General features: G+C 43.3%; 1 protein-coding gene across 10 annotated transcripts in view; it reads left to right on the top strand.

The window, feature by feature from the left end:
• The first annotated feature begins 2230 nt into the window (after positions 1-2230).
• Positions 2231-22582, top strand: part of SCYL3 (SCY1 like pseudokinase 3) — a 32515-nt gene continuing 12163 nt past the window's right edge. Inside the window, exons 1-11 of one of the 10 annotated variants that reach the window (XM_050963144.1) lie at positions 2231-2375; positions 5432-5677; positions 8521-8728; positions 8877-8983; positions 10069-10356; positions 10851-11036; positions 11851-11964; positions 13028-13084; positions 14730-14832; positions 21151-21262; positions 22149-22226. In XM_050963144.1, the coding sequence (XP_050819101.1) occupies positions 10192-10356; positions 10851-11036; positions 11851-11964; positions 13028-13084; positions 14730-14832; positions 21151-21262; positions 22149-22226 (815 nt within the window). In that variant the 5' untranslated portion in view covers positions 2231-2375; positions 5432-5677; positions 8521-8728; positions 8877-8983; positions 10069-10191. The remainder of the gene's footprint in view (positions 2376-5431; positions 5678-8520; positions 8729-8876; positions 8984-10068; positions 10357-10850; positions 11037-11850; positions 11965-13027; positions 13085-14729; positions 14833-21150; positions 21263-22148; positions 22227-22582) is intronic. The other 9 variants (XM_050963150.1, XM_050963149.1, XM_050963147.1 and 6 more) reach the window with 9 other exon arrangements.

A 22582-nucleotide genomic window follows, 5' to 3' on the forward strand; every position in this document is an offset into this window, starting at 1 on the left:
ATTTTCAAGGCTCCGCGTTCTTCTGAATTTGCTTCAGGAACCACTGTCAGCCCTCTTCTATCCTCATTCCCTTCACCTCCAACCAACTGTACTGAAGCTAGGTCAGCCCCCTTCCTCCCTTGGCAATTCCCCTCTAGTAGGTGTTTGCTTCCTCATTTGCAGGTAGAATGGTGCTCACTGCTAACACCCTTTCAGATGTCTAGGTAAGGGAGTTGGTCCACAACTGATAATCAGAATTCCTAGGGAGTCATATCCCAGCCTTCCAGAAGAATGAAGGACAGTGGCTGGAACATAAGCCTCCGACTTGGGAGACTTGGGTTTAATTCCCTGCTCTACCACAGACTTAATGTGTAACCTTGGGCAAGTTACTAAGTCACTCTGTACCACAGTTTCCTGTCTGCAAAACAGAGATAATAGAACTGTCCTGTCTCACAGGCAGGTTGTGAATATTTTAAACATTAAAGGTAGAGAGATGTTCAGATACTATAGTAATGGAGGACTTGTAAATTCATAAAACACCAGATTTACAATATAAAACTTTACAGTTAACCAAAGGGAACCCCCTGACCTTGTCACTACAGTTCAAAGCTTCCTGACAGAAGCCAGATATGCTGGACACTATGGAATGTCCCTTATAAAACCTCTGGAAATTAAGACGTTAGACAACAACGTTAAATCTCATAGGGCATGTGAAAGCCTAGGCCCAGACAGATTTTAGGTGGACTTCTACAAAACCTGACTCAAAACAGCACAGCTACTCCCTTCTTCAATGAGGATTCAGGTGACACCATTTGCTCATGTGAGGCTGTGACGAAGTGGGAATGTTCTTAATGTTTCCTCTGAATACTGTGTGGGTGCCTCAGTGTCCCCTATGCATTTCTTAAGTCTCCAGTGTGCATCAGTGGCTGACACTCTGTATCCTGGCAACAAATGGCTGGGGCCCTTCCCCCTGCAAGAGAATAGCTAAAGGTGAACAAAGAGATCAGGTGACCTCCAGGCCTGGAAAAAAAGACAAAGGCCAGAAAGGAGGGGCTGGAGGGGGGTTTTCAGTTGGGAGCTGGCTGGGGACGGGAAGTGAGGGCAGATGGGGTTGTCTGGCTCGCTGGGCCCCAGAATGGACCTGGCTAAGGGGTCCCGTTCTCTGTACCTACAAGCTCTGTTTTAAACCGTGTTCTTATCATCTAATAAACCTCTGTTTTACTGGCTGGCTAAGAGTTACATCTGACTGTGAAATGGGGGTACATGCAGGACGCTCTGGCTTCCCCAGGACCCTGCCTGGACGGACTGGCTTTTGGGAAGCGCATGGCGGGACATACACGGAATGCTCCAAGGTCAGACCCAGGAAGGTGAAGCCTTGTGAGCTTCTTGCCCTAAAATCAGTCTGCTCCAAGGGAGAGGAGGCTCCCCAAAGTCCTGACTGTCTTTGCGGGGAGCAGTTCCAGAGCATCGCCTGGGAACTCTGTGACAAAGGCCGCCCCAGAGGTGGAACAATGGATGCAAAATTTGCATCCTGGTCATGATATCAAACAAATTTGTTGCTATAACAGCTGTTGTTGGACCACCAAACTGCTCTCCTGCACCCAAGGCTGACGAGAGGGGACCCTCGTCCTGGGGCACTGTCAGTTCCCCCACTAATGTCTGTGTAAATGGAGTGAAATGGGAGGTGTGCGGCCCAGTGAACATGATGTACTAATTTCTCCCATCAGGCCTGCCTACCCCTGCAGAGTGAGGGGCCCATCCCCGTCCTGGGGCCACTGGGCACTAAAGCGGTGGTGCTGGCTCAGCTCTGCTGTGAGTGGCTGGTGCTGGGGGGCTCAGGTGTGCCCAGGACCCTGGGCAGGGGCTGCGGGGGGGGGGGGCGCCTTTGAACCCACACTGCAGTGGGGGGGTGACGTAACCCCGAGGGAAGTGCAGCGTGTTGCTGCCCCCTTCAGCTCATGGCCAGCAGGTGACCAAAGCGACCCCTGGGGGGATGCTGAGGACAGGGGAGCGGCACTCTACCCACCGCCGGGCATGGCCCAGGAGCCGACCATATACCCCGCCCCCGCGAGGCCCGCCCCCGCCCCTATCCAAAATGGCCGCCTCCAGCCTCAGGCGCTGGCTGCGTTCCGCCCGCAGCCTAAACCTCACCCTGCGCCTGCGCCTGCGCCGCCCCACCCCGGCCCAAGATGGCCGCTGCCGCGCTGCCTGTCCGGGAGGCGTTCCTGCCGCCGGCGGAGCGACTCTATGGTGCGGCGCGGGGCCGGAAGCCGGAGAGGCGGGCGACGGCGGCGGATCTGTGGGGAGAGGCGGAGGCGGCTGTCGGCGGGGCTGAGGCCGGCTTGGAGACTCGAGCCCCGACCCCGACCCCTCCCCCAGCGGACCGGGCAAGGCAGGTGAGGGGGGCTCCCTGCCCCCTCCCGCCACGGGGCCAATGGGGTCGAGGAGGGGAGTCATTGGTGCGGGGAGGGGTAATTTGGGGGGGGAGGTGGGTTATCAATGGGGCGGGCAGGCGGTGATGGGGGCAGGATTAGGGAGTGGGTGAATGGGGACGTTATTATTGATGAGGCAGGCAGAGGGTAATGGGGAGTGGTAATGGGGTGAGGGGAGGGGCGGGCAGGGGTTAATGGGGGCAGGGTTAAGGGGGTGATGTGGGGGAGAGGCAGGGGTTATCGGTGGGGCAGGTGGGGGTAATGGGGCAGGGTTAAGGGGGGGTGATGTGGCGGAGAGGCAGGGGTTACTGGTAGGGCAGGTGGGAGTAATGGGGCAGGGTTAAGGGGGGGTGATGTGGCGGAGAGGCAGGGGTTACTGGTAGGGCAGGTGGGAGTAATGGGGCAGGGTTAAGGGGGGGTGATGTGGCGGAGAGGCAGGGGTTACTGGTAGGGCAGGTGGGGGTAATGGGGCAGGGTTAAGGGGGGGTGATGTGGCGGAGAGGCAGGGGTTACTGGTAGGGCAGGTGGGGGTAATGGGGCAGGATTAAGGTGGGGTGATGTGGCGGAGAGGCAGGGGTTACTGGTAGGGCAGGTGGGGGTAATGGGGCAGGGTTAAGGGGGGGTGATGTGGCGGAGAGGCAGGGGTTATCAGTGGGGAAGGTGGGTGCAGGGTTAGGGGGGGTGATGTGAGGGAGAGGCAGAGGCTATCGGTGGGGCAGGGTTAGGGAGGGGTGATGTGGGGCAGAGGCAGGGGCTATCGGTGGGGCAGGGTTAGGGAGGGGTGATGTGGGGGAGAGGCAGGGGCTATCGGTGGGGCAGGGTTAGGGAAGGGTGATGTTGGGAAGAGGCAGGGGTTATTGGGGCAGGTGGGGGCAGGGTTAGGGAGGGATGATGTGAGGGAGAGGCAGGGGTTATTGGTGGGAGAGGTATCGGGTGTGTGATAGGAAGTAGATCCTTTCCTCGCTCAGGGCTAGGGTTCTGCCTGGCAGCTCACTGGCTGGCTGCCCCCAGAGGTCACTAATCTCTCCCTGGGCTATCCCAGTGGCAGCCTGTCAGGGCCAACAAATCTATCAGGTGACTTTGAGGCACAGGGTGGGATATCGTCCTGTGTCCCTGTGATGGCACCGAGGCAAGATCATGGGAGCCAGGTCCTTCCCAAGGACACCGGCTGGATCTGAGAAGCTTTGTCAGGAGATCTCAATGGATGTTTATTTCTTGTCAGGGGGTTTCAATGGATGTTTATTTCTAGTGCAAATATGACATTGCAGTTCAGTCGCCCTGTGGGAGTTTTGTGCTTTGTGGGGACAAATATGCTTGACTTCACCAGGCCCCTGGATGAATAAAGTTATTTATAACTCAGCGGCACAAAGATTTGATCCCCTAGTATCAAAAATCTAGTCTGGGGAACAATACTTCCCCTGTATACATACACTCGATACCCTGGAATTGTTATGGGTGACTTGTCAATAAATAATTTGTAGTTTGAAACTGGGTAATGGGCAGACCAGATGCTTTCAAAGTACCTTCCTTAACTTTAAAACCTATCTTTTCCAATCCCCAGCCTCCAAAGTTTCAGCTGTCCTCAAGAAAGGGTGAAATGGAAATTAGCTTTCTTGCCAAAAGATGCCATTTTCCATTGTTCACATACTGTATTTGGTTGTAGGGTTGTTCATGAGCAGTCTGCAAACTGCAGGATGGCAGTTTGATCTGTGCAGTTAGTGATAAGTTTAGAAATTCACTCTGTACGCTACACCCAAAAGAGGCACTGGGATGATTGCTGTTCGGAAACACTGCACTAGCCTGGGCAGGGCATCAGACTAGTTTAAGAAGTTGCAGGGGTGGAGGAGGGGATGAATGGAAAGCTGCATAATGTTGGATGAGTGGAGATAAAGTTGCATGATGCATTCAGTGCTGCCCTGGGAGCAGGTGAGTAAGGCATCTTTGATCGTGGTGGTAGTTTCTATGTAGAGGGCTACAGTCTCAGGCAGCAGCCTACTCTTTACGTGGCTCCACCGCAAGAGGGCATGATGCCCACCTCCATGGATCTACAAGTCAACCCTCAGTCTCAAGGATTATACAGCCTTATTGTGAAAAGGGAAAGACGGGAAGCAAGCAGGGAATAGGGAGCAAGAAAATGGAAGAAAGGAAAAAGGGGAAACAAGGTGAGGAGGAAAAAAGATGGCAAAGAGCCAGAATGAGTGAATGGGCAGAGGAAAATGGAGAGGTTGTAGTTGTGCCAGGATATATGGGTAACACAGTGTGAATGGGCACCCAATCCATCAAAGGGGGATGGGGACCTTCACCAGAAAAAGGTTGGGTAGCTACTGTTTCAGTATCTTTATCTTGGGGTGCAAGAGAATGTTTCATGGGGCAATTATATGTCTGGAGTTCCTTGCATGAAAGGTGGTGATGTTCTTTGTCACTATTTCTTGTTTGAATGGATTTGTTGATGTTCTTTGTCACTATTTCTTGTTTGAATGGATTTGTTGAAGATAGTTCTCTCTTTCATTGGTAAACTGATCGGTGAAACCAAGATATGAAATATCCTGGTTTTTTCCACTCATTCAGCCCCTACTATGCTTTTTGCTTGGATGAAGGGAGGTGATGTTTACACACATGACTTTTTTCCTAAGACTCCATGCCAAGCATTAGTCTGAGTCCATGAAGTGTGCTTGGTGTTTAGTAAGGTGAGAGAAGAGCTCTCCTGACTCTGGTGGCAGTGACATGAAGTACATGCAGCCTATTGTGTCAGCTGCCAGGAGATAATTGGCTGGAGGGACATATAAGAAAATGAGTTCTGTCCAAAAGCAAGAATTTCAAGAAGCTGGATTCACTTGGCAATCCCCTTCTACCACAAAGGTAGAAAGATAAGGGTACTCAAAGTGGTTCCTGCTTTGCAGCTAAAGGATGAACACACAGCTTGCTAGCTGCAGGTTTTTAGTTATGAAGGACTCAAACAAAAAGAAATGTCTTTAGTGCTTGTAAAAGATGCTCCTTGACAAACATATTTCTTTCTCTAGGACTATCTGCCTCTTTTTATTGAAGTGTGGGGTATTATCAGCATGAATTTGAAATGGCAAAGCCGCACATGAATTACACAAGTTACCCTAAATCTCTGTTGTGTGGGGAGCATAGACTTTTTGTGGAGAATTGGTCAGCCGTTAGGATGATCGACCGGTATCCACCACCCCATGACCTCCAAGGTGGTTTTGGAACCAACATTGCTTATTGAAAGAAATAGTATGTAATCAACTGTCCTTCAAAAGGTAACAGTGTTTTTGTTCAGGCACCAGTTATGAGAGGACTGTAGAGCAGTTGTGTGGATCGCCACTAGCTGGGCCACAGAGTTGCCTCTTGTATTTATCCCTCAGGTCTAGAATCTTGATGTCTCTGAGGATAAAAAAATCCAAACCACACAGATTTCCAGTTGTATCTATTTTATTAACTAAGGCCTAGATATTTTTGCCCCCCTAATGTGTTAATGCCTAACTGATTTAGAAGCCTAAGTCTCACTTTCAAAAGTGACCTAAACACTTAAGATACAAAGAGATTTAGTGCCTAAAAGTTACTTTTGAAAATGAGACTTAGGCTCCTAGGTCAGTTAGGTGTTGAAATGCTGAATGGAGCAATGACTAAATACCTTTTAAAAAAAAATCTAGGCCCAGCTACTTAAGCAAAAACATAAAATAAAGTAGATATAAACAAATTAAATTAGAACAAAGTGGGTTAATATAAAATCAGTCAGAGTAATAAAATCAAGTCATTATCAGATTGAATAAACTGGTTCAAATAAATCAACAATTTTTTATAAGCTCTCTGTAATGATTCGACATGGTAGCAGTCTTGTTTAGCTATCAGATCCCAAAGTAATAGGGCTATTGTCAATCTGGATGCCAAGTGATATATTTGTTTCAGGTGATCCAGGGAGGGACACATCACTCTCAAGTTGAAGCTGATGTTGAGACTGGCAGCGCTGATGACAATTAGACAGTGTGCTCAAATTATTTGTGGTTAGGTAATAAAAATCTGTCCATTCCCCAGCCCCCAGTAAAGGGTTAGTTACATGAAACATTCCAACACAATTCAAGATGACCACAGCTTCTTACATGTTAATGTTCAAATGTCAAATTTAGGTAAAAACATAATTTCTCAGGATTAAACCTACAAGTCTGGACCCATGAAATGTGTGCAAGAGATCTTTTAGACAATGAGGTTGTTTAACTGAGTACTGTTTAGGTATTTGAGGAGTTATTCTATAGGCACCGTTTTTGAATTCTATGGACTCAGTCCCCATGCTCTCCTGCGCACGTGCACACTACCAGCCATCTGCTGAAGGTAACAAAAAGCATCTTAAATGACTTGAGTCCCCTATTAAAAGAAGTATTTTCCTGTTTGAAAGTGAATTTTTCTGTTTCTGAAGAAAGTGTTTCACTCTCTTTAGTGTCAGATATAAGCATGGTCTGAAATTTGGTCCCTTTTTGCATGTAAAATTGCCTTTTAGTCCATCTCCTTCATGCCATCCTGCATCCATGTAGTTGCTACAAGCTGGTGAGCTGTGTGTCAGAGAAGGCAGATAAGAAGCTGTACTACATTCCAGTTTTCAAAGAGAGACAAACAGTTCAGTTGCCACATCTGACCTTTATTAAAATAGATACATCCTACTGGGAAGCATATGCAGGATTCTAACTGTTAATTATAGAACAACCCATCTCTCCATTGCTGTCCAAGCGTAAAAAGATGAGATAGTGTTTATGTAAGATTTGTATAAAATCAGTACCCCACTATTGTGAGTGCCCCCTGCTGGGCTTCTAGCTTCGAATGATAGTTTCTTACCTAGCTACATTTGTTTAAAAAAAAAAAAAATTGTTCATTCCCAAAGTTCACCTGACTATATGGATTGCACAACTGATTTATTAAATAATAAGAATTTAATATGAAACATTTAGACTGTAATGTGCCATATTTTCCAAGGCAACCAGTTAGATAACTAATTTTTAATTGAAGCAGTAAGTGAGAACAAAACCAAGAACCTATAACAGAAAAATCTACCAACACATATCCTACACTAATGAACCCTGGGAAGGGAGAAAAAACTAGAGAGAAGCCAGAAGCCTTATAAAAATCAGACCAAGAGGTCAAGAAGTGTGTTATATTGCTTTCAGCAGTAGTCTGTGCCTCATGCTTCAGAGGAAGGCGAAAAATACCATGATGCAATCTTCCAGCTGTGCAAAATAATTTACATGGGATGGGGCAAGAATTCCTTTCGGATCCCCACAGTGCTGAGCAGATGCCCTCAAAGATAAGACATGATTTCCCTTCCCTTAGCCTGCACTTCTACATGTTTTAGTTTTTGATAATTTAAGAGAGGCCAACGTTTTGGGTATATCATGGCGAAAGTTTGCTCATTACCTGAGGTAGCCTGTCAGCACGACACTGACTATAGAGCACAGGCCTATCCTGCCAATACTTTTAAAAGGTCTTCTGCCCCCAGAAGAACATTGCGTGTGTTCCACTGTTATCTTCTGGAGCTGGTTCACAAGCAAGGAAGTAAAACAAAAATTCAGGTTAATTTCATCTCCACTATAAATATAGTGGTGGGGGGACAGGAGGGAGGTTAGGTTTGCCTGCCTGCCTGCAAACACTAGCCAGATGGAAAGAAGGCAGTCAGGAGGAAAATACATTCAGTTCTAAGGCAAGCTACAAAAACAAAAAGAGGCGAATTGGGGTGGTGATGGTAGAAACTAAAAGTTGTGTCCAGTCAATCCTTCAGTGGTGGTGTCTCCTGCGACCACCGTTCTGTCAACACTTCAGTGATGATGCACTTGCTACAGCTGAGCAGCAGTGGAGGTGAATTTTGCTTGGTATACCAAGTATATAAGGCAACATCAAAGAGATTAAGGAACTCCTTCATTTGTCAGTACTGCACCAGCAGGATGGTGTGGCAGACCTTTCTAATTCCATTTAATTTTCATTGTAGTTTTACCTAATGAAATATTTAGATCTAGAGAGAGAGTTGGCTCAGGGGATTTGGTGATGGAAAGAGGAGCCCCTCACCTTGATGTTCCTGATTTGTTTTGGGTTTTTTTGTTTTGTTTTTTTTTTACATCAGGTTTAGATCGGTGAGGACCAAAAGTCATGACTGTCAGATGGCTAAAGCTATATCAGTTGTTGCCTTTGGTGAAGATCCAATAGGCAGTTATTGACATGACAGATCACCATCACCAGGGAGAGTTTTGCCAGAGACTCCAAAGATTGAATGGAAACTGAATTATCCTGTAGGGTGAGATTCAGACATAGGCCTTGTCTACACTACTGGGGTAAGTTGACCTAAATTACGCTACTCCAGCTATGTGAATAACATAGCTGGAGTCAACATAGCTTAGGTCATCTTACTGCGGTGTCTATACCGCACTGCGTCGATGGGAGACACTCTCCCATCAGTTTACCTTAATCTTCTCATTCCAGTGGAGCATCGGAGTTGATCACAGAGTGCTCTGCAATTGATTTAGCAGGTCTTTGCTAGACCGCTAAATTGACCCCCACTGCATCGATTGCCGCAGCATCAATCCTTGGTAAGTGTAGACGTGGCCAAATTAGCAGTATCTTATGGTATAGCTTGCATGGAGTTGTTTGTGCTTTACCTGTTCCACAGCTAAAGGCCATGGCTACACTAGAGAGTTGCAGCGCTGGTGAGGGGGTTACAGCGCTGCAACTTAGGATGTGGCCACACTTGCAAAGCACGGCCAGCGCTGCAACTCCCTGGTTGCAGCGCTGGCTGTACACCCGGTCGAGCCTCGAGTGAAGCGATTCCAGCGCTGGTGATCCAGCGCTGGTCAGCAAGTGTGGACCCCACCAGCGCTTTTATTGACCTCCGGGGTATAAGGAGGTATCCCAGAATTCCTGTCCACAACAAACCGGAAGAAAGGGAGAGCTCGGAGTTCAGCCAAACTGCTTATTTAAAAAACAAACACAGCTCCTGTTTGCTGAGCGAGCAGAGGCAGGCAGGGGAATTACTTTGGAATGTTCACAGCTGTTTGCTTGAAGAGAGAAACAGCACGCTCACACGGCAGAGGGGGAGGGGGAAGTCCATGTTGAGCAGATGCTTATCTGGTCTGATGGCTATTTAGGAGTGCATAATTTGCATTTAGTGAATGAGAGAGGGGTGGGGGAAGGGGGTCAGAACTTTTAAAATGATTGAAGGTAGGCACTGTGTGTCTTCCAGTCCTTAGAACTTGCAAGGCAGGGAGCTGAGAACAGTGTCAACTCCAAAAATCCATTCTGTCTGTCTCCTCCACGCTCCCTGTCACATTCCACCCCACCCCCTTTTGAAAAGTACGTTGCAGCCACTTGAATGCTGGGATAGCTGCCCACAATGCACCACTCCCAACAGCGCTGCAAATGCTGCAAATGTGGCCACACTGCAGCGCTGGCCCTACACAGCTGTACGAACACAGCTGTAACTACCAGCGCTGCAGAACTGTAAGTGTAGCCATGGCCAAAGTCTCTATCTCTAGAGCTGTCCAAGCCCTTAATTATCTTTACAACATAAATGACTGAGTTTTAGATTTTTATCTACTGAAACTCCCGGGAGAGAACTGTTGACTCAAGTACATCAACAAGATGAGCTTTTTTTGATGTGTTTTTTCACACTTTTCAGAAAATGTTCTGAAGAATAAATTGGATGGTGCCTGTTGGAATTCAATTGTCTGAAAAACCTCTGTTCACCCTAAGGCCTATTTGACACCGAGAGACCTTCCACAACGGCCTAGTTCTGCAAGTGATGGGCTCGGAGAACAGTGCTTTAAAGAGCTGCACACTGGAAGAGCCACCATATACCTTACCGACTGGACTCACAATTTACCCGGCTGCACTGCAAGATGGCAAGCTTGCCTCGGTCTTTGTGTATAAAACAGAGAATGAAGACACAGTTAATAAAGCTGCCAAGGTAGAGAACGTGGCCTTGCTGAATAACAGGCTTCTTTCTGATTCTCTCTGCCTTTTTTAGTACCAAAGTGAAGCTATCAGTTCTTGTACATGAATGTCCTTAAAAGTCCCTTGGGAGGGAGGAGGAAGAAACAGGGTAATTTATAATACATTTGAAGGGTAATGATCCCTGCTTCTAGCAGATCTCCTTAATTACAGGGACACTCTCTCAGCTCCCAAATACAAGTTTTATTTTTTAAATAAGATTTTGATATGACAAGAAACATTGTACAGTGTGATCAAAATAAGAGCAGTATGTAGTGGTGGGTATTCTGGTAGGGAGTGGGATTGGAATTTATAATTCCCTCTGGAAAACTCACTTAAAAGGACATTAAGGTTGTGTGGTTAAGCACTTGCATGTGAGGAGATGCCAAAGTGATGAATCCCAACTAAACTCCCTGCCTATAAGGGATGTGGGATATATACTGACTTGTTTTCTCCTTGTCATTTTTGAAGCACCTGAAAACCTTGCGCCACCCTTGCCTTTTGCGCTTCCTCTCTTGTACTGTGGAAACAGATGGGATTCACCTTGTTACAGAGCGTGTAAAGCCTTTGGAGATGGTGCTGGAGATGCTGTCCTCAGATGAGATCTGTGCAGGGATCTATGACTTATTGCTAGCTCTCATCTTCCTTCATGACAGGGTAAGTTCCCAACAGAAACAGGTGTGAATGTGTAAGGTTTGGGCTCCCAGCAGGAGCAGGATTACATGAGGAGAGGGAAGGCTTTATCAGTGGGCTTACATGGATGATTGTGAGGTATTGGACCTTAAAATCTCACGTTTCTTGTTCCTTGCCTGCTTTTTATTTCACTTCACTTGTGACATGGCATTAGCAGCTATCTCAGACTGATAGAGAATAATCTGGCAGCTGGTGTTCCAGACTACTTTTAGGTGGTATAAAGAATTCTCACTTGCTGTTTTTGAGGCAGTGAATGATGATAAAATGTATCTGAAAAGCCAGAACAGGGAAGATAATTATGAGAATGTCATGACTTTATGGCCTGAGATCGCATGACTTGTCAGAGCTATGAACAGATGCTGCTGGAAATGAATTCTCAGCATAACATATTTGTTTATCATCCTGGTGGTACATGAGGTATCAGACTTTGTCCCTGGGTCTAGCAGTGATTTTTAGGCATGTGTTCAGGATTGAATTAGCAAATCCCAGATCTGAAGCCAGTGTAACTTTAAGTCTTGGTGCTCAGATATGGAGGGCCTCTTGTAACTTGCAATTAGAGTAAAAGGACTGTGATAGTTAAACTTGGCCTCCTTTAAAGCCTCGGTCCTTATGAAAGGTGCTGTTTGGCCTACAAAACCATTAAGGAACCTGCAGTCTAAATGCTGATCTGTGTACTTTTCAGCAGCTTTTTCTCAGATCATCAGGACACCTAATTAGTGCTAACACGGATTTAATACCTTCATCGATCCCTAGGTCTATTGTTTATTTTATATTTTAGGGAAACCTAACGCATAACAACGTCTGTTTATCATCTGTATTTGTAAGTGAGGATGGGCACTGGAAACTAGGAGGAATGGAAACAGTCTGCAACCTTAATGAAGCCACCCCAGAGGTAAGAGCCAAACAACCCACTCACAATGCTTGGAACAAGGTTTTCTGGCTTGTTGGGGCTCCATCATTAGTAAGCTTTGCTTAAATTTAAAATGTATCCAATTGCCTAAATTGAGAATTAATATTAAAAGCGTATCAGCCTGCTTCCCAGATCCATGGCCTGCATGCTTGCTCTAAGAACACAGTTACCATAAATGACCATGTGTGAGTAAAGTTAACTAGTCATTCAAGGGGACTAGAAGTGGCTGCAAGGAGATGTTAGGGTTGGGGAGAGGGAGGGTGGGAACAACTTGAAGTCTGTCCTCATTACGACCGCTTCTACTGGTTAGTAAAAGAGTTTGCTTTCTTTCCCTGAAGCAGAAAAGCTGAATCCAGATTAAAACAGGTTAACATCCTCACTCATTTAAAGGGCACTTTGGTTCTCCCTGCTGGCATCTCCGTTGGACATTATTGATGTTGGGAGGAAAATGTCTATCTTGAACTCAGCTGCATCCTGTGCAGAGTCAGTGCTGCAGTGAGACATTACTCAAATACATTCTGGCTTTCATTCCAAAGGAACCCCAAATTCTTCATAAACTGTACCCACATAGCATCACTAATAGTTTTACCACCTCCTGGAGAGGGACAGCTGGCCAGGCAATTGTTACCTTTCGTGATGCACAACATTACAAGAGGTGAAATTTTGACCAAGAGCATTGGAGTAAAATCCCACCGTTATTAAAGATCCAGAGGTCCAGGTACAGCATGTAGGGATATGGTTTTAAGACTGAAGGCAGAATTGACTCTAGTAAAATTCAGCAACTGCAGGGCATCTTGGTGTTTTATCCTTGAAGCCTAGAGCCCAGAGCTCTCTCTCCAGGTTGGTAAGGTAGTGAGGCATATCCTATACTGAATGTGGAAGGGAGGAACCTACTCTTGTACATTCAGCCAGTCTTGACAGAGAGAGAGAAGAAAAAAGGGCAAAAAAAGCTGGGTTTCATCCACTGCTGCTTGGTGCCAACTCACCAAGCGACAAATGATTAGCTCAAAATATTTAACATGAAGTTTTCCTTTCCTCTTTCTAGTTCCTTTGTGGTATCAAGTCAGTGCGAGACCAGGCAGCCATCCCTCCTGAAGAGAGGGTGAGTAGCATTGCTGTACTCGGGGTTGATCAGAAGTTAATCTGTTTTTGCTGCAGGATTTTTTGGTTTTCAATATTGAAGCAAAAAAGCGCAGATATGTCCATCTAGATAACTTCAGAATTGTGTTGTACTGTCCATAACTTGTATATTGTGAAAGGGGGAGGTGACTCAACGGAATACTTTAATGACAGAGCAACAGCCCTAACAGCGAATATTTGTTCACATTTGTGTCTCAGCCTTAATATTTACCACCGTGCCCAAAATTTTTCCACCTGAATACTATACGCTTACATAATTAATTTTTAAATTAGTGAAATGACAATATTTGCTTCTATCTGTCTCTTGATAAATAAATACAAAACACTTTCCCCAACAATAAATATCCACAGTTGATGAGCTTTGCAGTTACAGAGGAGGGTGGTTGTAGGATGAACAAATGCTCAGAGATCTGCCAGAGATTCTTTTGTTTTGATGCTCCTTTTTTTTTTTTTTAAACTCTTCTTTATCATCGAGATGGAGCTACATGGAATGTGATAGAACATGTCTTTATTTTCTAGCTCCAGAACTAGTTCATATCTCCAAGGAAGATCCCAAGTTTCCTTTTTCAAAAAAACATTCTGTACTCTTGCTAGGTACTGGTTATGTTTCTCTTAGGAAGTCTTAAAGTAAATGGCCTGCTATATTATTTACTATTTCTGTTAAATTGCCAGAGGACCACATAGCTAAATAGCCATAAAAAGACTGACCAGTAATCTTCCAGAACAAACATCGGCCAAACAAGACTTTGGTATTTTTAAGTATTCTAAAGCTGAGCAAATTTTTGTGCACCAAGTTTTATAAGATAAAATTGGCCAGAAGAACAGGCCAATTCAAGTATTTAAAAGGTTGCTGGGCATGTGTAGAGACTGATTATCGAACACCACTCGTGGCCATTTGAAGGTTGTGGTGGTTTATGTAAATGTTATACTCCCAAGAGCAATCCAGTCACATGTATTCTAAGAATTTATAAAGTGCCAGTTCTGAAACTGAAGCCAACTTTTGTGCTATGCAGAAAGTCAAAATTTAAGAAGCTGGTAAGCTGCACCCGGAAAAGAAAGTCGTCGTCATCTTGAACATTTGTATTTTAAAACTCACCAATTTAATTTTGTAAAACTTGGTGCAAACAATATGCTCATTTTTTAAACTATAAAGAACCTAAAGCCTCATTCCGTTAACATTAGCTGTGAGAAGTTGTTGATCCTTTTAAAGCTACATCGTTTTATGATGCTGTTGCATTTAATGTCCACGTGTTTCCCTTATTAACCAACTGTCATGTCTATAGTGTAATGCAGACTGCTTACAGACTAGAAGAGAGCGAGTTCTCTCCCTGGTTAACATTGGTTTCCATAGAAATGCAGAAAGCTTCTGGCTTACAGTTGCTGGATGAACTCATGGGGCACTGTTTAACTGTGATGTTCTTGTTTGTATGTCTAGGCTGTAAGTTCTTTAAGGCCCTAGAGGCTTTTGAGCTTTGCATAATATTCCACTTGTAATGCACTGAGTGGACTAATGGTACTATACAAAGAATCAGAAGGTGTAAGGAGAGAGTAGAGACTCATGGAAATTGTGTAGCAGGCTCCTGCTTTATGATGATTTATTTTTTCAGTCTGCAGATTTCAAAATTCTTCCTGACAGCCACGGACATGCCCGGGATGCCTATTCATTTGGAACAATGGTTGAAAATCTGCTGACATTCTTAAATGATCAGGGTGAGAGTCCTCAAAGACAAGAAATAAAATTACTTTATTTTGCTACCTCCCACACCACATTTTCCCATGTAACTTGTTCCTTGCATGAATGACCCAAAGTATTCATTTTCCAATAGCAAAGAGTGTCTCAGAAGCAGCATGACAAAACTTTTATTGTAGAGAAGTGATTGTCCAGTTCATTCTCCACGTATTTCAGAAATGAGAAACTCTCCCTTAAGAGCTCTTCCTGTTCCATGCTGTCCTTGACAGGACAGGAGACTTCTTTTTGGTTGCTTTTTCTGTATAGCTTGCATACTGACTGGAAATTCAATCCAGGTGTCAGTGACTGGGATGGGAATTTTTTTTGCAATGGAAACTAGGGTACAGCGGTGTTAGGGAGGATTGTCCAGCAGCTGGCATCCTGGTTTGGCTGTTGGGATGCGATATCTGATTCCAAAATCTCACTTCCCCTGTGCATGACTTTGGTAAATTGTATAATCTGTCGCCTTTCCCTATCTGCAAAATTTAGATAATGGATTTATCTTTTGTAAACCACTTTGCGATGCTCAATCAAAGGAACTATGTAAATGCAAATTACTGTTAAGATTGATCCTTCCCTGCAATCAGAAGGTAGAAATGACACACAGATTCATATATTCTAAGGCTAGAAGGGACCAAGTTGATCATCTAGTCTGACCTCCTGTATAATTCAAGGCATAAAATTTCCCCAAAATAATTCAGAGAGCATATTTTTTAGAAAAAAGTCCCATTTTGATTTTAAAATGATCAGTGATGGAGAATCCACCACAACCCTTATGAATTGTTCCAGTTGCTAATTATTCTCACAGTTAAAAATGTACACCTAATTTCCAGTCTGAATTTGTCTAGCTTCAGTGTCTGGTAACTGGATCATGTTATATCTTTCTCTGCTAGATTGAAGAGCCCATCATTATATATTTATTCCCCATGGGGGTACTTTATAGACTGTGATCAGGTCGCCTGTTAAATTTCTCTTTGTTAAACTAAATAGAATGAGCTCTTTGAGTCTATCACTAGAAGCAGGTCCGCCAACAGCAATTCCAGGCTCCAGGGCAGAATAGTCAATTGGCTCCAGCCTGCGCAGACGCGGTCCACCTGACATTTGGGTGGTGCTGCTGGCTGTGCAGGCTGGTACCCAGCGAGCTGCTGCCAGCTGCCTGCACTGCCATCGGTACCACCCCACACATGCCTAGGAGCTCTGCCCTGCAACCTCCCCGGGCAATTCCACATGCATGCCTGGCTGCTGCAGTGGTCGGGGGCCCTCGGACCCTTTGAAATTGCCCGAGCCCATGGGCAATTGCCCTCTTTGCCACCCATCGACCCCGTTTACAGTTACATTTTGCAACCTATCAGGTAGCCAGTTTTTAATCCGTGTAATGTGTGTCATGTTCATTTTATATCATTTTAGTTTCTTAATCAAAATGTCATGTATTACCAAGTCAAACCCCTTACAGAAGTCTAAGTAGATTACGTTAACTCTATTGCCTTTACCAACCGGGCTTGTAATTTCATCAAAAAAAGATATCCAGTTTGACAGAATTTATTTTCCATAAACACATACTGATTTGCACTGATTACATTACCTTTTCTTAGATCTTTGTTAATCAAGTCCTGTATTAGCTGCTCCATTATCTTGACCTGGATTGGCATCAGGCTGACAGGCCTATAGTTACCTGGGTCATCCCTTTTATCCTTCTTAAAAATTGACACAATCTTAGCTTTCTTCCAGTGTGCTATAACTTCCCCGGTGCTCCAAGACTTATTGAAAAGCAATGTTAATGGTCCAAAAAGCTGCTTAGTCAGCTCTTTTTAAAACTTTTAGGAGCAAGTAATCTGGACCTGCTGATCTAAAAATGTCTAACTTTAGTAGCTTCTGTTCAGCATCCTCCAGAAATACCAGTGGAATAGAAAGTGTTATCACTGTATGATGAGATTGTCATCTGTTTTTCCTCAAATATAGAACAGAAATACTTACTGAACACCTCTGCCTTTTCTGCATTATTACTGATAATTCTACTATTTCCATCTAGTAAAGAACCAATACTATGGTCAAGGATTTTTTGTTCCTAATTAGGGCTGTTGATTGATTGTAGTTAACGAATGCAATTAACTAAAAAAAATTAATTGCGATTAATTGCAGTTTTAATTGCATTGTTAAACAGAATACCAATTGAGATTTAATAAATATTTTGGATGTTTTTCTACATTTTCAAATATATTGATTTCAGTTACTATACAAAGTATACAGTGCTCACTTTATATTAATATTTTTATTACAAATATTTGCACTGTAAAAATGATAAACAAAAGACACAGTATTTGTCAATTCATCTCATACAAGTACTGCAGTGCAATATCTTTATCCTGAAAGTGTAACTTACAAATGTAATTTTTTTTTTTTGTTACATAACTGCATTCAAAACCAAAACAGAGTAAAGGTTTAGAACCTATAAGTCCACTCAGTCCTACTTCTTGTTCAGCCAATCGCTTAGACAAACAAGTTTGTTTACATTTATGGGAGATGATGCTGCCCACTTCTTATTTACAATATCACCAGAAAGTGAGAACAGGCGTCTGCATGGAAATTTCATAGCATGCGCTGCAAGGTATATACGTGCCAGATATCCTAGACAGTTGTATGCCCCTTCATGCTTTGGCCACCATTCCAGAAGACATGCTTCCATGCTGCTGATGCTTGTTTAAAAAAAAAAAAAAAAGGGGGGGGGCATTAATTAAATTTGTGACTGAACTCCTTGGGGGAGAATTGTATGTCTCCAGCTCTATTTTACCTACATTCTGCCATATATTTCATGTTATAATAGTCTCAAATTATGACTCAGCACATGTTCATTTTAAGAACACTTTTGCTGCAGATTTGACAAACACAAAGACAGTACCAATGTGATATTTCTAAAGATAGCTACAACACTTGACCCAAGGTTTAAGAATCTGAAGTGCCTTCCAAAATCTAAGAGGAATGTGGAGCATGTTTTCAGAAGTCTTAGAAGAGCAACACTCCAATGTGGAAACTACAGAACCTGAACCATCAAAAAAACGAAAATCAGCCTTTTGCTGGTGGCATCTGACTCAGATGATGAAAATGAACATGCGTCGGTCCACACTGTTTTCAACTGTTATCAAGAAGAACCTGTCATCAGCATGGACATGTTCTCTGAAATGGTGGTTGAAGCCTGAAGGGACATATGATTTAGCACATCTGACATGTAAATATCTTGCAACACCGGCTACAACAGTGCCATGAAAACACTTGTTCTCGTGTTCAGTTGACACTGTGAACAAGAAGTGGGCAGCATTATCTCTTGCAAATGTAAACAAACTTGTTTGTCTAAGCGATTGGCTGAACAAGAAGTAGGACTGAGTGGACTTGTAGGCTCTAAAGTTTTACATTGTTTTATTTTTGAATGCGGTTATTTTTTTGTACATAATCCTACATTTGTAAGTTCAACTTTCATGATAAAGAAATTATACTAAAGTTCTTGTATTAGATGAATTGAAAAACAACTATTTTTTGTTTTTACGGTACAAATATTTGTAATAAAAATAAATATAAAGTGAGCACTGTACACTTTGTATTGTGTTATAATTGAAATCAATATGTTTGAAAAGGTAGAAAACATCTAAAATATTTAAATAAATGGTATTCTATTGTTTAACAGTGTGATTAATTGTGATTAATATTTTTATTCACTTGACAGACCTATTCCCAATATAAAGGGCAGGGAGATAGCTCAGTGATTTGAGCATTGGCCTGCTAAACCCAGGGTTGTGAGTTCAATCCTTGAGGGGGCCATTTAGGGAACTAGGGTGGTGTTTAAAAAAAAAAAAAAAAAAAAAAAAGGAAGGGGAGGAAAAAAAACCCAAAACCTGTCAGGGGATTTGTCCTGCTTTGAGCAGGGAGTTGGACTAGATGATCTCCTGAGGTCCCTTCCAACCCTGATAGTCTATGATTTAAATAACTGTCTTATTGTCCTTAACTGTACTGGGCATGGATTTCTCTTTATGTGTCCCTTGGCTTCTCGTATCAGTTTTCTACAGTTCCTAACTTCTGACTTATATTCCTTACTATCAACTTCCCCTTTCTTCCATTTGTTGTATATCAATTTACTTATTTATTTTTACATTTGCCTTCACTTCCACTCTAAACCAAGGTGGATTTTTAACTAGCGTGGGACTTCTTTCTCAATTGTGGCATTTTGGCTTTTAGTAAGGTGTCCTTAAATGATTCCCAATTATCATTCGCAATTTTCTGGTAAATTCTTCCTCCCAGCTGATTTGGCTTATAGTTGTTTTCAGCTTTTTGCAGTTGGTCATTGTAAAGCACCAAGTATTATTGGTCTGGATATTCTTCTTCTTGCATATTATAAATCTGAGCAAGTCATGATCACTTGTACCTACCATTAACTTTTAGTTCTGTGATCAGTTCCTCTTCATAGTTAGGACTAAGTCCAATATAGAATTCCCCCATGTTGGCAGTAACACTTTTTGAGTTAGGAAATTATAGATGACAGTGTTTAGAAATCTCAAGGATGTTTTAGTCCTGGTAGCATGAGACCTCCAGCATATGTCACTCAGATTGACATCCTGTCCAATCCCTTCTCTCCAATCACCCAGGTTTCTTTCCTACGAATTATAAACAGGTGTGTATGGAGGTGGTCATCCAGTTCCCTAGTGTGATTTGATGGTCTGTAGCAGACATCAACTAATAATCCTATCTTGTGCTTTATCTGTTAGGACATTGATCCATAAGCATTCAATATCATTTTCTTCTGAGTTATCAATGACTTGGAAACAGGTAATGCCATTTTTGACATAAAGTGCCATGCCCCTTTCCCGTTTGCCCACTCACTCCTTCCTAAATGTGTTATAACCTTTGGTTTTAACATTCCAGTCATGTGACTCATCCCACCCAGTTTTAGTAATACCAATTAGATTGAATTTATGCTCATAAATGAGCAATTCCAATTCATCTTGTTTGTTACCCATGTTCCTAGCATTGGTGTATAGGCAGTTCAGGAATTTCTTTTCATGTCCTTTGGTTTCTTGATTAATTTTGTTTTCAGCTTCTTGATTTTGTGCTATGTGTCTGTATCGTCTTTTTTCTCCTCCCCTTTTGCTATTAGCTTAATGCTTCCTGAGTACTCCAGCCAGCCTGTCTCCAAGGAGATTGGTCCCCCTTCTACTGAGGAGGAGGCCATCTGAGCTATACAGCCCCTTCTTTCCATAGAAGGTGGACCAATGTTCCACAAAACCAAAACCCTCCACCACTTACATAGTTTGAAGAATGAAGTTTGATATCCTTTCATTTTTATCCTAGCTACTGTAGCCATAGATATCAAATAATCCTGAATCATATTAAACTCTTTGCCTCAAAAGTAATTATTTAGGCACAGTAGGTATGAGAGGAAAAAATTGTCTTTAGTGTTAAATTTGCTGCCTTTTGTCATTGTGAGCGCCCTTGTTCTTAACAGTAAACTCTTATGTAGTGCTTATCTGTAGCTGTCAAAGCCCTTTAGAAAGGGGTTGAATATCGTTATTCCCATTATATGGATGGAGAAACCAAGGCAGACAAAACTGCAGTGACTTGACCTGGTTTCCCAGGGAGGAGTCAGTGACAGACCCAAGTGTTCTGGCTCCCTGAACAATGCTCAGTCCACTGGACTATTGTGCCTCTTATCCTATTTATGCTCTCTCACAACACAAGATCATGATTTCACTTCTCTGTAATGCTCCTTTTTCTCTGTCATGTCACCTTTTTCATCCGTTTCCTGAAGAATCCATTTTTATTATCTCTTCACATGGAAGTCTGCCCATGCCTGTAATTGTCCAACTGACTTTAATTATAATGACACCAAATAGAGCTCTTAATTGAGGTCCTGCCTGTCTACTCTCATAGGATGTTTGTAGTTGCTGCAGTGGGAATGTGATGGGTGAGGCAAAAGGAAGCTGCTCAAAAGAACCTTCTCTTGTCCTCTTCACCAAGCTTAGGAGCAAGCGTTCCCTTTAGAATTGGCTTTTTATACATTGTATTGTCCATGCTTACTCCCTAAACTCATCAGCACTCAGTGGCTAGATGGCTCAGGTAGGGAGGAGGTTGATGGAAAATGGCCTTTCTAAAAAAGGTAGAGGCTTATGAGCCGCTGCTATTGATTAGTAGCTGTCTGGACTATTTTGCTACCCATCAGCACTTCACAGTAAGTTTGCAGCAGAGGAAGGGGCAGTCTCTAAGTGTGGTCTGGACCCAGTGCTGGGAATGAAATCTAATGCTCGCTCTGGCTTCAGTTTCAGCAGATATTCTCTCCAGTTTTCAACAGACCTTGCACTGTACGCTGCTGAATCCAGATCCGAAATGTCGTCCACCACTGTCCAGCTTACTGTCTCATGAGTTCTTCAGGTGAGGAAATGAATGCTTTGTCTGTTTGGATATAGCTCCCTGTCCCTCACTTCTGTGTTGTTGACATCACTCATTTCATTCTGAAAGGTTGTTGGTTCTTGTTTGATGCATGAAGTGCAAACATAATTACCAAGCTCACAGGTATGTTGTCATGTGGGATCTTTGACAAGGAGATTCCTTAAATTCAGAAATCCTCATAACCCTCATAGCGGGCTGTTAAATTATCAGCAGGATGGTTGAAAAAGTGACACTCCTGTGCATCACAAATGTTATCTCCCCTACTTCATGCTAGGTGCTGATGGAGGGCATAGAAGACAAGGTTGTTAGAGGTACCTCTATCTCAGATCCATCTTGACTTCCAGTCTCTACAGACCTACAGTTGCCATCACCTAAATATGTTGCTGCCTTGGGCCTGTTATTGCCTGTTGCGGGAATTTCCTTTTCTCACCATAATTTGGGTAGCATGCTCAAGAGATTGCAAATGTACTATTGTTCAGTTCATACTGTATATAGCTGCATCATTCAATTCCAGTTGTAGGCCAGCAGACTGAGGAAATTACTCTTGGTTTCAGTCTAGCTTCTAATGGACAGATGTCCAAATCACATAATTGCTTTCAACGGCCTCGATAGCCTCAAGAGAGGCTAAGAATGGAATGGACCATGGAGATTGAATCCCCCTGCTAGAAATGGTTGCAATGGGGGCTGAAGCACACACTTGCAGTGAGGAATGCAAGAGGCCCAAATTGTCATTCTGATGTTCCCAGTCCAATGTCATGTGACTTGTTACTCCCCTTTCCTCCTCCATGTGCCTGATTAATGCAGGATGTGGCTTTCTTGAATCTCGAGTTCCTGATTCTTAGCCTTCCTTTGTTCTTTTTATGGCCAGGAATGATTTTCTGGAAGTTGTGAACTTTCTGAAAAGCTTAACCTTAAAGACTGAGGAGGAGAAAACTGAATTTTTCAAGTAAGTGAAAAGTTTTAAGAGCTTTAACCTTTTGTGGAGAGCATTTATTGCGATGGGGGGGGGGATTACTTTGTCATGTTCAAAATGGGATCTCAGCAAGACTTTAAAAGGTTTATAGCTGGGATGATACTTCCTCTATCTGTGGATCTCAGTCTCTTACACAGAACATCACCGGTGTGTTCTGATTTTAATGTAATCTTATACAAACTCCAAGAAGATCCATTGTTAGTGTTGAATAGGATATACCTGCCACCACCTTTGCTGTGTGGTTTGATTCCAAACAATTAATTTTTCTTGCAAATGGTATCTACACAATTTTCTATGTACAGCTGATCACTATGGTTATCACTCCAAGA

The sequence above is a fragment of the Gopherus flavomarginatus genome, chromosome 7, assembly GCF_025201925.1.
Source record: "Gopherus flavomarginatus isolate rGopFla2 chromosome 7, rGopFla2.mat.asm, whole genome shotgun sequence".
Classification (NCBI taxonomy): Eukaryota; Metazoa; Chordata; order Testudines; family Testudinidae; genus Gopherus; species Gopherus flavomarginatus.